This window comes from Eublepharis macularius, chromosome 2 (assembly GCF_028583425.1).
Source record: "Eublepharis macularius isolate TG4126 chromosome 2, MPM_Emac_v1.0, whole genome shotgun sequence".
Lineage (NCBI taxonomy): Eukaryota > Metazoa > Chordata > Lepidosauria > Squamata > Eublepharidae > Eublepharis > Eublepharis macularius.
Genome location: NC_072791.1, coordinates 119,927,076 through 119,943,225, shown reverse-complemented (window position 1 = coordinate 119,943,225; position 16,150 = coordinate 119,927,076). Strand labels below are relative to the sequence as shown.

At 39.6% G+C, this 16,150-nt stretch overlaps 1 protein-coding gene across 3 annotated transcripts in view; it reads right to left on the bottom strand.

Moving 5' to 3' along the window:
* The window catches only part of GALNT18 (polypeptide N-acetylgalactosaminyltransferase 18), a 515,166-nt gene that overhangs the window by 149,583 nt on the left and 349,433 nt on the right, over positions 1 to 16,150 (bottom strand). For all 3 annotated transcript variants that reach the window (XM_054971155.1, XM_054971154.1, XM_054971156.1), the window contains exon 4: positions 2,649 to 2,832. In XM_054971155.1, the coding sequence (XP_054827130.1) occupies positions 2,649 to 2,832 (184 nt within the window). The remainder of the gene's footprint in view (positions 1 to 2,648; positions 2,833 to 16,150) is intronic.

Here is a 16,150-nt window from a genome sequence, read left to right as displayed (position 1 = left end):
CCTTGTTACAGCATCTTAATACTGGTATTTACTCTAATAAACATTTTTAACTCATACACTGGAGTGATGCAGTAAAGTGTTTGGGAGAAATACCTGGCAAGACCTGACAACATAGCCAGCTAAATTCAAAGGACCTATGCCATATTAGTGATTTGGACCTTGTATTAACAAAAGCTTAATCATAAACAGTGGCAAAGGTCCAGTAACAAAGAGATAATAGTTATTATATAACAAATTCCTCCTCTGGCATCATTTTTAAGTCATACATAATATAATAAAAATATTTAATAAGGGAGAGCAGGTAATTACATTGGATAGTTTATCTGGAAGAAGGGAAGGTTTTGGTGTGTAAAGTGCTCAGTCTGCAAACACAGAGATGGGTTAATGCCTTCTTCGAAGTTACACTCCCTGAACCTACTTTCCTGTGCCTTCACCCTCCAATCTGGGGTTAATAAAACATAATGATCTTGCTCAAGTGTCCATTTATATGGTTAAATAGGAGATGGATACCTACTGATACAGACAATTTCCAGAACGTTAGCAGCTGGAATGTTGTGACTTCCTTTGTTGTTATTGTATTCAAGGAACTAAATCAATATGTACTACACAGCTGAGGATTAAATATCCAAAAAGAATGAACTATTAGTCTTGGTCTTGAGGTTTGGGGTACATTGTTGGAATAGAGTTGGAAAACTTATATTTAAGCGTATCTATAATTTGTGTTTCCTTTTGTTTTGATTTGGTATTGTTGCAGAAGGGCATTTAAGGGATGGGACTGAGATGGGATTGAGTTATATTGTTTGTCAGTGGTATAAAACAGCAGCATGGGGATCAACTGGGAAAAAAAACATGGTAGCACGAAGTCCTATTTCCTGGCTAAAGCTCGTTCACCTCTTGTTTCTTAGCATATACATATCCCTTATCTTTATATAGAAATTTCAGCTTGCAGGAACAATGGTGAATGCATGTTCCTGCCGCCAGATCTTCTTATCTTAAATCTGGAAGGCAGAGGGGTTCCTGGCAGAGGGCATTGCTTCTCTTCTTTTGTGCATGCTCCAGATGACATCACTTCCAGTTTAAACTGGAAACAACAGGGTCTCAGCAGGCTTGATTCTTTAGGAAAATGCTGAGAGCCCGATGCATTCAGTTCAAACCAGAAGGGACATCATAGACAGCCCGAGGACCCAATTGAGCTGTGGTGGCAGGCTGGCATCTGTAGCTCAGAATTTTCCCATTCATTTCATTGGAGGGATCATTTTGAGTGTATCAATAGGATAGGATTCCTCCACTGAAATTACTGGGCAAGCATATATTAAAATGCCAAGAGTGCAAATGCTTTTATCTTTTAAAGACTTCAACAGTAGCACTTTCAACACTCAAGGTCACATTCTTCAACTTTTAAACAAAATTACGGGCTCAACTATAAACTATTACATTGCCTACAAAAAAAAGTTAATGCACAAGGAACTGGAGATGCTCAAGCACCTGCCCATTGGGCTCACTTTCTGTTCACCAGAAGTGATAGTTAGCAAAGGGTTGGTCACAACTTATTTGTGTGCATTCACAGGAACAGGCTACTTGCAGCCACCAGAAGCAAGCTCCCAACTGATGAGTGATCACTCAGCTGAGCTCCAGCTTGTGATCTCCTGCTGGGCAAGTTTTGCTTTGTACACAGCAAAATTATCGAGACAGGGTCTCAGGAGCCAACTCCCTACTGATCAGCTGGAAGTGGGGTTCTGATATCTCATCTTGGAAACTTGTGTGGGGGGGCATCAGAATTCCACCTGATTTCTCGTGTCTTCTTCTTCTCAGTCAGCTTGATGAGTTCATGACACCACATAAGCTCTGTTCACATTACAGTGAACACACACATAGCCTGCATATGCATACATACATCAGTTTGTAAGAAATAACCAATACACATGCATTTTGAAACAGACCAATAACTGTATCACACATTTAGCTGTACATAACTTGAGAAATACTCAGTGCCTGTATTTTAAAAAATCAAGTGAACACTGTACATAGATTGTACATGTATTCTACATGGTAATATAGCATAGACTGAGGTCGGGGTCTATTGCCATCCCTCTGAATGGGCAAACATTTTTGGAAGGGGCAGTGGCTTCAGTGGAAGAGCCTCTGATTTGCAAGCAGAAGACCTCCAGGTTCATTCCTCAACCTTTCCAGTTAAAAGGACCAGGCAATAGGTGATGTGAAAAACCTCAGTTTGAGACTCTGGAGAGTCTCTGTCAGTAGATAATATAGACCTTGATGGACTGATTCAGTATAAGGCAGCTTCATGTATGTTCATGAATGATTACTTTCACCCCTATTCACAGTTCATGTGTCACCAAAAGAGGGCCATGAAAGGGTGGTGATTGTGAATACTCTGGCATACAGCAATTTCTTTTTTGGGGTCAGCATTAATCTTCAGATATTTTAAGTACATTCAATATCACACTGAAAGTAATAGTCCAAATTCCTTTGAACTGAACAGGCTTTCATCACATGACACTTGCAAATCTACCGCTGTCTAAACTGAATACAGTATTAAGACTTTCTTCCTAACATCTCTGTAGTAGTTTCTGTACAGTGGGAAACAATCTCTACCAAACACATAGAAGCAAACTCAGCGAGACACATACCATCCCACGTTGAACTCTACATGAGCATCAAACAGTGCAACTACTGGAGCTGTTGCTGCCCTCCAGCCACTAACACGAGAACGAATCAGCCCCTCTTGCTTGTTGTGTCGAACCACCTTGATGAACCCTGGCTTCCGTGCTGTCACCTCATCCACATATTCTTTTAGTTTTTCTTTGAGTTCCTCTGTACAAGGAATACAAATGAAGTTAGGGACAGCTCTCAAATTTCCAAGACATAGTTATCTCTATCAGGACATAAACAGCTTACAACAACCAAGGGCTAAGTCTAATGCTTTTTAAGTGTAAGATATAAAAGCAGGAGACCAAGGAAGCTTTGAATGCTACAAAGTTGGATGTGTCTCTTGCACTAAATAAAAGCCAGTGATTCGGGTAGATACAAGAGTTCAGGAGAATACATTTCAAGACACCACAGCTGATTGCTAGTTTTGCTGCAACAGCCTGCTGTAAACAGCCAAAGGTCTCCACAAACAGGGAGCACACTGGAGCCAGCTTTTTAGATGGATGCCTGACTAGTCAGAAAGCATTTCTGCCTCAATTATTGAGCTGCATCAGTGGAAGTTTAGCTATTTGTCTCAGTGAAATGTGAACTGCACCTAAGGGCTCTCTTCTGGGACAAATCAGCAATAGTAAGACCCTCATCCTAAAGATTCTTATTGGTGTTATCTACCATTAATGGTAGAACAAGCATTCTTTTAGGTGAGTACAATATCAGGGTTGGTGAGATTTTTCCTGGCACAAGAGTCTGTGTATCACAACCTAAGCATTTCTTTCCAGTGGCACATGCCAAATTGTTAGTTATGTAGAACACATCGTTGATTGGAAGAAATTCCGTATCTGTTATTCATGACTTCTTTAAGCTCTTAAAGTGAATAACAGATTATTTTCTTGCTTTCTGTTAAAGCAAAGGAGCAATTTCTTACACTTAACTGAATGAGCTATTCATACATACCTATATTAACACAGTAACAGACGAAAATTCATTTTTCCTATTTATAAATGTCATTGAACAACTGAAGATGGGGCAGGGCTAAGCTGATGCTTCCTTCTGGGCCCACTCCACATTGAATATATTCAGCTTGTTCAATGTGCACATGAACTCAACAACTATATAAACTTGCTATTAGTGGAGAAAAATGTAGAATGGTGGATTTCAAGCACTGGAAATATTCAGTGCTGTAGTATGTAATATCATCATAAAGGGGCACATTTATGTGGCCATCAACAATAGAAGAATAACAGTCTAAACTAGTGACAGAAAACTCACCCTCAGGTATTTCAAAATTAATCTAAATAAATAACATCCCCCTCCCCTGAAGCAGTATGGTGTATTGGCTGGAATATCAGGCTAGGATCTGGGTTCAAATCCCTACTCTGTCACGGAGCTTGCTGGGTGACCTTGGGCCAACCATTACAGAAGCAAGGTTTGAAGTCACTTGCAACTGGACTCGAATCTTGCTCTTTTACTGCAGACCAACATGGCTACCCACACCTCATAGGGTTGTCGAGGATAAAATATATGAGAGGAGAGCAATGTAATTCATTTGGGACCACATTGGAGAGAAATATGGGGTATAAAAAAGTAAAGTAAAGTACAATATGGATGTATTCAGAACCTCCTGTTCCAGGAAAATCATCAGCATTAACCATGGTCATTACCAATGTTAACCATGGTTACTGCTAACGTGGTTTCATCTTAATTAGGGTTTGCAAGTTCATTTCAAACTTGATTACCTTCAATCATAATTAATTTCTATATAGATATAATGCTAGCTTGTGGTCAAAGTCAAAATGGGAAGGAAATGAGACTAGTGATGCTGGTAGTGCCGGACTTGGGACATAAATTGGGATCAGTAAATCCAGAGTCTAAGATTACCTAACTGCACCACTTAATGAGGGGTGGAAGGAACAGGAGGGAGCAAGAACAGGCTTCCAGTTTGTAGACCATGATTTCCACAGAATTAGCTATTCAAACTGAATGGAGCCATGGCAGTAAATGAAGCATTTCTAATGTTGCTGAACATTTATTTAACAGCAGAAGTATGATACACTGAGCTAGGGACTTAAAGAAGGCATTCTTTGTCTACCATATTCCCAGCCACAACCTGGCAACCAAATTCTCCATCTCACTTATCATTATTTCATGCAGTCCTAGTCTAAATATTAAGTACGTAATGTCCATATAAAGAGCTATGCAAGCCAATGAAGTTTGCAAATAAATATAAATATTGAGAAATTAAGCTATTAGTTAAGTTAGGTAAATAACATTTCTTTCTATAAAATGGAGAATACACAACAGGAAAGTCCCAAGTCTTTATAAAATAAAGTCAGCGTGGTGTAGTAGTTACGACTGTCAGACTAGGATCTGAGAGAGACAGGTTCAAATTCCCAGTCTGAACTAAACTACACGAGATGCCCAACACATGTCATGTTTCTGCAAGTTTACCTGGGAAATGTAGCCAGGCTCCATCCCTGAAGAGTATCTCTTACAAAAATCCGCTCCACTTTGGTTTTCCTCCAGGAGCTCAGGGGCAGGAGGGGGGCCATGTGAGAGCAGCGGTTTCCATTCAGTCAAGAAGTTAACTAATGTCCTTTCTCTAATTAATGCAGTAAGTTTGAATTCCTTTGAAAGGAATTGAAACTCTAATGACAAAATTGAAAGAATTTGGTGTAGTGGTTGGTTTTAAGGTTAATAAGCAGAAAACCAAAGTCTTAACTAAAAATATGAAAATACAGTATCAAATGAAACTTGAAAGCATAACAGGGTTTAAAGTTGAGAAAAAGGTAAAACGCTTGGGTATTACTTTGTCAACTATGAACTGTATGTTATTCCAAAATAATTATATTAAGATTTGGAAAGAAATTAAAAGGGATATGCTAAGATGAGATAAAATTCAATTATCGCTGTTGGGAAGAAAAGCTACAAATGTCTTACCTAGAATGTTATTCCTATTTCAGACAATTCCTGTATTGACAACAGAGACACCATTTAAGCAATGGCAGAAGGATATATCGAGATTTATATGGCAAGGCAAAAAGCCAAGGGTTAAATTTAAGGTTCTACAGGCTGCAAAAGAAAGAGGAGGTTTGGGCCTCCCAGATTTGAGATTATATTTTGCTGCTAACTGTTTGGTTTGGATGAAGGAATGGATACTGCTAAAAAATAGAAGATTACTGGACCTGGAAGGGCATGATCTAAAATTTGGGTGGCATGGGTATCTATGGTATGACAAAGCTAAAGCCAATGCAGAGTTTAATAATCATTATGTAAGGCGTGCAATCTTGAGAGTATGGAATAAGTACAAACTTAGGTTTTGTTCGAAAATATCTCTCTGGCTGTCATTGCAAGAAGCTCATTTTAGAATGGAAATGGTTCGTCCACCTAAATGGCTAACTTATCAGGATTTACTGGAATTCTCTCAGGACCAAGTTAAAATTAAATCAAAAGAGGACTTAGCAGCAGAAGGGCACACCTGTCAGTGGTTTCCATATATGCAAATTTTAGAGAGATTCAAACTAGGCAAGAATCATTATGACTTTGAGAAATCTAAAACTGAATTTGAAATAGCCCTTTGTACAAATGATGAACATGTTATTTCTCAAATGTATAAAATTTTATTGAGGATTGAGATGGAGGAAGAGCAAGTAAAAGAATGTATGATTAAATGGGCGAAAACTGTGGACATGATATATTAATGGAGCAATGGGAAAATATGTGGACAAGAGGGCTGAAATTTACATTAAGCTCCAGTATTAAAGAAATTTTTTACAAAATGATGTATCGTTGGTATATGACTCCTGAAAAATTGGCTAGAATGTATAATGGGGCATCAAATGTATGTTGGAAATGTGCTAATCAAGAAGGGACATTTTTTCATATGTGGTGGACATGTAAGAAAGCAAAGAGTTTTTGGTTGCAGATACAATCATTGATGCAGAAGATTTTGAAGATTAAACTTCAGCTGAAACCAGAGACTTTTCTGTTGGGAATAATGGACAGCCAGTTGGAAAAAGTTTTAGAACACTGTTCTTATACTTTATTACAGCAGCAAGCGTACTTTATGCATAAAAGTGGAAAACTACAACACTGCCTACAGTGGAGGAATGGTTGACAAAAGTTTTGGAGTTTGCGTTAATTACACCGTCATTTTCCTTAAACCATTCTCCTCTCCTCCATTTTATCCTCACAACCACCCTCAAAGGTAGGTTAGGCTGAGAGGGTGCAAATGGTCCAAGTTCACCCAGTGAGCTTCCATGGCAGAGTGGGGATTTGAACCTGGGCCTCTCAGATCCTAGTCCAAAAATAAATAAATATTGTAACCTGCAAATAAAATTAAAATGTTGCAAATGAGATGCTTAAGCATAAGTGAAAAACATCTGCCATTTTTTTAAAAAGTTATCTTTCCCTTATGTATCTAGCAGAAACTACTTGTCCTTATGTTTAAAGCTCCCCATAGCCTAGGTCAATCCTATCTTTCTTCCCGATTTTCTGTCATATCTCTGCCCATAATTGCTTTTCCAGTTCTACCATCATCAACTGGTTCAAAGTCTCTTCTTATATTATTCTCAATAGCTTCTGTAAACAGCTATCAGCTTTAAGTCTAGATTTAAAAATTATGAGGCAAAACCCCCAATCCAGGCAAGGTTGATAGGCCTAAGGGCACAGATGCCCACAAGTGTGTATGCCCAGCTAGATAAAACATTTCACTGCTCCAAGATGGTGCTACTGTTCTGTGGACAATAGCTATTATTATAGCTATTATTGGTATTCTTTATAAAATCCTAGTCAGCCTTTAGTTCAGAAGGCCTTTCATAGCTGCAAGCTACATAAAGCTTGCGGCAAAGCCTCCTAATCCTAACATCCAAATACTCGCATGGTGGGAATACAGGAAAGACAAGCGATTTGATGCCCAATCCAGTACCAAGCTATGTTTTAATGAAAGGGAAACAAGACCAAGGCATACACACAACACATCAATGAGTTTCGTATGTGATCCATGGACCCAAATAATTGATTCAGGTTACATATACAGTTACAATTTCACAGTGAAAGCAAAGCAAGGAACTGAGAAAGGTTTGGCGTGGGAGGTTCGTATTATGATTGATAAAAAAGGACATATACACATAACTGTTCCATGACTTTCAAAAACCATGGAACAATTAGCAATAGTTATCACAAACAGTTATCTTTGTCCCAAAAAAGCACATTCTGGTCCCAATAGACTGTATCATCTCTTTTGCAAAATAGTGTGATCTGACTGGGGGGGGGGGCTAGCGTGAATTATCTTTTCATTGTGTCTTTCTTTATGTAAATCTTTACATATCTTTATGCAAATGCAGGATCTTCCACTCAGAGCAATATTAAAGTGTTTAGCTATGTACACAGTCTGCCTTTACTGAGTCAAATGTATAATAGAAAAGCATTACTGGGAAACGTAGGACACAGCCTCAAGGACTTCAAGATCAATACCTAAACCAGGATCATTATTTGTTCGGCCTTTGTTCCAAGACTGCTTTGTTTGCTACATTTTATCCTTCTGCTGTACATGTTTCTCTTCTACCAATTGGTATTAAATACCTAAACAAATCTTTTGCTATAACCAGGCCTCATGAGAGACAACTAGGGTTCTGGAGACAGGTGATTTCAGTGTGGGAAGGGGAAGTGGGTGGCAGCCCCTACTTGAGAGATGTTTCTAAATTCTGAATTTCTCTCTGTTTTCAAATTACTCATGGTTCCAAAGTTTCCATTTCAGTGCATTAAGAATTATCCATCATTCCATTCTTTATTAAGTTTTGTAAAAGAGTGCTATTTGTGCAGTCTGAAGCAACTTTCATTTTCCAACTTATACACATCCTGCTGTCTATATTGCCAAAGTGCATGTATACGCTGATGAAACATGATCATTTATGTATTCACTGACTTTACTTATAGTTTGCCTTTCTTGCAGAGACAAAAAAACTTGATACAATTGTATTAACAGTTGAATCAAGATCCTTTTTGTTTGCTATTTTCTTAATACGTATGATCATATCAAGGCCACTTTTTAATAGGATTGAGAGAGAGAAGTGAGATGGATGAACAAAAGTAACAAAACTACAGCAAATGACGAATGATCCAGTTCTAGAATTACTTCTAGAGAGTCTCCAAGTTAAAGCGAAATTAAGGTAAATTGAAATAAGGTCTGAAATCACCAAAAGGAACAGAACAAGGAAAACCTGCTCACCACTGTGTTCAAGGTTAAAATGTGAAAGACACCACATTTTAAATTCATTCCTATTATTTTCTATTTTTGAAATGTATTAAGTTTCTACTTTTGGCATGCAAACTTGATAATACAGCTCATTCAGTTTATACCTGCTTTTAATAAAAAAGAACCTGTAGCTTTGCTCAAGGCACATGTTCTCCTGGGGCATAACCACACACAGTCTGAGGGTGCCACTCTGACCTACCTCTCTTAAATGGCCCAGGGAAAATAATGGGGTATCTGAATATACCTATCTTGAGGTACAGCCTCACTGCCACTTCACTTAGATTCCTGTGAACCGTGTCCTAAGGAAAATTGTTTTATTTTTCATCCTCATGAAAATTCTCATGGACATTCCTCACTTACAAAAGCTTGTGGGATGTGACTTTCTTGAGCAGTGGGATCTCAGAAATTTTCAAATATCTCTTCTGTCACTTCCTGGGATCTGACTGTAATTTGATTCCTATGTATTTGGTAGATATGGAAGCAGAAATGAAGCCCTGAATTTAGTAGACTTTGTAAACAAGGCAAAGAATGTCCAGAAGGGATTTAGAAGTGATAAAAACGCAAATGAAAGCTGAAAGAGGCTATTTGCTTTTATTTATTTAACTATTATTTATTTATGACATTTATAGTTCACCTTTCTCACTGAGACTCAAGATAGATTACACAATATGATATTAGTACAGTCAACTTCAATTTCCAATGCCATAGGGTAAATAAACACAATGGCTGATTCCGCACACGTTGGATAATGCACTTTCAATGCACATTATCAGTCATTTGAGGTGGATTTTTTGTTCCGCACACAAAAAAATACATTCCAAATGATCTATAAAAAGGATTGGAAGTGCATTATCCAACGTGTGCGGAATCACTCAATATTACAAAAACATAGCATTATCAAAAATCCAATACAGTTGAAGAAATGCTGAAACAGAACATAAGCAATTTTCATTCCCAGTGGACAGATCTTTCCTCTGGGAATGCTGAGTTCTAACATGTGGATTTTGTTTCCTGGCCTGGAACGGATCATATTTTTAGGTGGTTAGAGGAGGAGGAGGCGGCGGCGGCGGCAGCGGGGGGGGGAGGAGGAGGAGGAGGAGAAGAAGAAGAAGAAGAACAACAACAACAACAACAAAATTTTGTCCGAAGGCTTTATCTTTTTTAAAAAGTTAAATTTTGACATAAATTACACTCAAGCAGAGTCATGGCTGGATTTGGTAGACATTGGCACACGTTGGATAATGCACTTTCAATGCACTTTAACAATCGTTTGAGGTGAATTTTTTGTTCTGTACACAAAAAAATCCGTTCCAAATGAGCTATAAAGGGGATTGGAAGTGCATTATCCAACGTGTGCAGAATCACTCATCAAAATCACCTTAGAACCTTAAAGAAGCAAAACATTTCTTGTAGAATGTAAGGAATCTCAAGTGTGAAATTTCATGGCGCCACGAAAACAGAATTATAAGTTACTGCCTGCATCTATTTTGGAAACAGTGACGTCAGAAATCACATGAAAAAGCTGCCAGCGTTCAATGAGTGGGGTGCTATTTTTAAGATGTGGGGAAACAGCCCAAGAAAGGTCATTTCTGAGAGCCAGTTTGGTGTAGTGGTTAAGAGCACGGGACTCTAATCTGGAGACCCAGGTTTGATTCCCCACTCCTCCACTTGAAGCCAGCTGGATGACCTTGGGCTAGTCATGGCTCTCTGGAGGTCTCTCAGCCCGACCCACCTCACAGGGTGTTTTGTTGTGGGGATAATAATGGCATACTTTGTAAACCGCTCTGAGTGGTCATTAAGTTGTCTTGAAGGGCGGTATATAAATTGAATGTTGTTGTTGTTATCATCATCATCATTATTATCTTAAAAACACCTTGAGTAGCAGGAATCATTTCAGATTTCAGCTATAAAAACCATGGTCTATGTTGGTGACAATAAAAGGGGATTCTTAAGGAAATATCTAACACTGCAAAGAGGACAAACTGTTCTCCTCCCTAAGTTAATTATAAGTGCAAAACTCATCTTCTGAGCCCCAACACACCTGTAAGAAAATACTCCATCATTATTTTTGAGTTAATCAGGATATAAGCACAATCTTAGGTCATAGTTAGCTTTGCCACAAACAAATATTAGCTAAGAAAATAAGTTTCCTGAATGCTAAAACTAGCAAATAAGGTAACATAATTTGATTCTCCCATTACAATATATCCATCTCCAAAATAGGAAATTAAGGATATAAGGTCTGGAATTTAGCTGTATACTTCAGCCTCTCTTTTTCTCACCCTTTTCAGACCCCTATATACTGTATACTTCAGCCTCTCTTTTTCTCACCCTTTTCAGACCCCTATATACTGTATACTTCAGCCTCTCTTTTTCTCACCCTTTTCAGTCCCTTTTCAGACCCCTATATTCTCTGGTTCCTGAAGCCTCTCACATTTTTATTTATTTTACAAAACGTATACCGTACCTTTCTGCTGCAGCATAAAACAGAGTTGCATTTACCTATATCTTATTCATTGAGTGGTCTTCTGTGTAGGCACACACTGGGATTGCACATACACAGGGCAGCCCCAGAAAATATTTCTAGAACTTTCTAGAAGACTAGGAACACCTAGCACTAGCAGCTCTCTTTGCACTTCTCCATCAAAACCATCACATAACCAGTTTTCTCCATGCTGCTGTCCCTCTTCCCAGAAACTAAGGTTCCAGAGAGTTCACAGCAGGGCAAGAAGGGGGGGATGTTTGCCTGCACAGAAGACTACTTGATGAACAACAGTCACAGGTAAGTGCAACCCGGTTTTCATCACTGTAGTTTTTGTGCAGTCCCACATTGGGAGAATAGCAAGCTCACTTACTGAAGGAGGCAGGTGTGAAGCTCTCAAAGTAAGACTATGGAGGACCCCCTTCTTAACAGATGTTTGTCTCATTGGCATTCCCCCAGAGGTGCTTCTAAAGAAGCAGGGAGCTCTCTAAAAGTGTCCCTGCCAAAGTACAAGCTGGAATGCAGCAAGGAAAAACAGTGCTCTGGTGGAGAGAGCTGTGCTAGGTAAAGGGCATTTAACAGTCATGCACTCAAGACCGGGCGTGAATGCCTCAACCAACCCACAAAGAAAAGGTTATTTGAGGATACTGCCAGATCTCTCTTGGAGCCTGAATGGCTAATACAACTGATAGCATGGTAAGACATGAGTAATGAAAGCCAACCCCTAGAAGGAAACCATGGCCACATCATTAGATTCATTAACATTGTTTTTATGGAATGGGGGGAGGGGTCTTTTCTTCCTCTGATCCCCTCAGTTTTTCCTAGTAGGGTCATCACCACCACAACTCAAACAGGCTTTCTTCTCACCAGTCATTGGGGAAAGCTGATTAGCTTCTGAGCATGTACAAAGTTCTAACATGTGACCATACTGAGGCACACTACTGAGAGCTGACAACTTTTCTTAACCAAGAGTCAAAACAGACAAGACATCTGATACTCAGTTTCCTGCAAGGTTCGGTGGGAGATGTAGTGAGAAAGAATCTCCTCTCCCTGGCAGAGGTTCTTTCTCTAGGCTTCTCTTTCTCTAGGCTTCTCGTCTAGTCTGCTTGGCTCCCCTTCTCTGCTGCCAGCGTGCTTGGCTCCCAAGTGTATTTAGGGGAGCAAGGGGAGCCCACTGGCAGCAGCGAGAGGAAGCACGTCCCCCTTGCTCCCTATCTCTTGTTGGATAGAGAAGATTCACTCTTTTTGTAAAACAAAGAGTTGAGGGGGGTGAAAAAGAAATGAAGCTTTTGGCTACTGCCGTTAACTCCTTAGTTGCTGAATTACACAGTCTCCCCCACCCTCTTTATTTTAAGATCTGGCAGATTCCTCCCAGAGGGTTTGCTCCCTCCCCACCCCCTTTGACTGAAATCTGCCCGGAGGGAGGGGAGAGACTGTGTAGTTCAGCAGCTAAGGAGTTAAGGGAGCTAGCCAAAAGCTTATTTTTTTCTCATCCCTCCCTCCCAACTCTTTGTTTTACAAAAAGAGTGGATCCCTCTCTCTCCACAGCGATCCAATCCAGTGGCTCTTTTAAAACTGCATCTCCCAAGAAAAATTGCAAAACCTGACACTTAAACAGCACGTGCCAGGCTTCACTATGTAGTGAGACCCCAAGTGAGGTCTTTATCAAACTACAGCACACAGGTTAGGAAAAACAGATCTTGCACAAAGTTTGCAGCAGCAAAAGAAGAGAAATTGCTGCCATCTAACTGTTACTTTAGGGGTTACCACAAAGTACCTTCTTCATATCCTGCTGGAGATAGGTGCCTGGTGCCTGGAGGAGAAGCAAGCCCAGCCAGTCAAACCCTCTGTCCTATGATTCAGAGCAGCGCAGCTAAATGGCTGCAGGGTCTTTTTGTACCCTCCTTTTCCCAAGGGAGAGGGAAGAGTTACCTCCCTTAAATTCAGTCTCTTTCCTAGCCAGCTATGGCTAGCTGGCTCTCTTGTCAAGTATCCCTTGTCCTTCAGGTTCCTAGTTTTATGATGGTACCAAAAGGCTAGAACAATTCACAACTATTTATCCCGAGTTGTCAGTTTCCACAAACATCAGAAGAAGAGTGAAGTGGAGCAAATGGCATTTCAATTGCCCTGACTCACCAGGCTAACTCAGAAATTGATTATGAAAGGGTGAATCAGAGGCCAGTGTGATATCAAAAGGCCCTAGGCCCAATCACAACTGTTGTGAAATTTTATGAATGGGGCAACATGGATTAGAACTCACAATGTCCTCATTCCACAGGTGAAAGTACTGCACATTAACCAACCTTGACCCCACCCCCCACCACAAGCCTCTCAGCCGCGGAACTAAGGGCTCTGTCAGGCCAAACTGCTACACTTCTCCCTTCAGAACTGAAGGGATAGGTGCCGTTAATTAGACTGGTGCACAGCTATAACTTTTGAGCTAGAGCCATTCTGAGAAGGCTCGAACTGTCCACATCTTTGGGCTTATCCCTTGGTAACGAGGGAGTCAGGGAGGGGGCTGTTACCTTTAATTAGGCTGGTGCAAAGCTACAGCCTTTGAGAGTTTTGTCAGATCATACCTTCAGGGTAACTTGGTAAGAGAAAGAGCAGGCAGCTCTATTTTGTGATCGCCAGGCAGATAAGTAATACAGAATTGATGTTTTTCCGCATCATTTAAAAGGCATAGCCAGCACAATCTTGAAGAGGCTTCTCTTGAGGCATAATGACAAACAGAAAAACAGAAAGTTTTCTTCTTTAAATGTAGTTTTATTCTTCACTAGAATGACTATTGATGGTAATAATCCTCAACCTCAAGGATGAAGTGAGGAAAAAATAGAAAACAACAATGCAGATCCTGTCTCCATGCTTGCAAAAAGAGATCTGAGGGAATAGCGCTCCCCTTCCTGGTCATGTGATAAGCTTGGCAGAAAGCACCAACAGGAGGAAGAGAGCTCCTAGTCTTCTAGAAAGCTCTGGAAATCTTATCTGTGGCTGGCCTATGAGTTTGCAGTCCCAAAGTGTGCCTGCACAGAAGCCACAAAGATGAACTCTGCCTCACAGATCCTCAAGCCTCTGCCTTACATTATCTTTCATTTTTGCCCTCTCTTAATTAACCTTCCTTCTCTCCTGTTCTTCAGAGACATGGAGCTCCCTCATAGACTACCCAGGAGTGAGACGTAATTATCAAAGATTTTTGTAATTATTGAATTAGGGTGTACCAAAGAAAATATATTTTATTTTGCTTACTGAATGTTTTGATTGCCAAATGCCTTTTAAATTTCATTTCTCTCTTGCCCTCAATCTATTCATTTGCAGTTAATAAAAGTACTCCCTTCTAAAGAAATTGTCTCATTATTGTATGGGGAAATGCCACACCAATCTGAAATCTGTGTATACAAAGGCTCAGGACTCAAAAGGCCTAGAGCTTGGGGTTCATTTGTGAATGCCCATATACATGTACTTTCCCTTGGTACTATGGTAATAAAAGTAAAAAGGAGACCACAGTTGGGAATAGGATACAGGAGGCTGTCAATTGCAGGGGAGAATAAAATTGTATTGGAGGGACCCACAGACATCTTTGCTCAGGGGTCCATGAAAACATTCAGTTGGCTCCGAAATAATGAACAAAAATGCATCTATCAAGCATTGAAAATGCATATGAACTCATCCTGAGTCAATAATAACATCACAGTTGTTAAAAATATTGCAGTATCACATTTATAAAGACATTATTTTAGCTAGTCTCCAATTATGTTTCATTTTCAATGACTTTAATACTTTAATGTACTTTCTTTCCCACAGCTCAAATTTCATCTCTTCATCACTTATAACAACCATATTTATAAAGTATGAGATATCTACGTTACAATCCTACATTTGTATTTTATTGATTTTTTAAAAAAAAGGATTGTACCAAGTTAACTGGAATGCTTGTTACAAGAAGTTTTAAAAAGGAGATCAAAGTATCCAATATTTTACCAAAAAAGAGAGGAAAGTTATTCTGTGACATCAAGACACAATGCTTAGAGAGGAAATATCTCAAACCTTCAACTTAGCAGGACCCTCTAATCATTGGATGGGTAATACAGTTTAAATCTGAGTACAAAATTGAGCACCTGAGTTACTGTTCTAGACTGCTACTGTATCAACAACTGAGTACAATTGAGGTTCCAAAGTAAAGTTCTAAACAATTGCAGCCTCACACAGTAAGACCAACCAGTAGGAATATCAATTGAGAAGGAAATTCTGCCTAATCTTGCATGCTCAGTGTGGGAAGGAAGAAAATATTGTGTCAAAAACAATTTTGGGGTCCATGCGAGATAGCAAAGCAAGCATGTCATGACCTGGTATTAGGGTGGCCAGCCTGCAGGTGATAAGTGTGAGGCATCTTGGAATTATCTCTAGGTCATATAGATCAGTTCCCCTGGAGAAAATGGCTATTTTGGAAGGTGGTCTCTATGGCATCATATGCTGCTGAGGTCCCTCCCCTTCTCAAACCTCACTCTGTCTAGACCCAAAATCTCCAGGAAGTTCCCAACCTGGAGCTGGAAACCCTACTTGGTATCCATTCACTGACATACTTGCACCTACTATCCATACATACCGCAAATCAATTCTAATACAAGTTGGAGAAAAATCAAGTCCTTTAATTATTTTTAAGCAATTTTAGTTCTGGCCTATTCTACTATTCCTCTGCAGCAAGAGCACAGATGATCCCCATTCAAAAGGAGAAAAGGCTGACTGTATATATT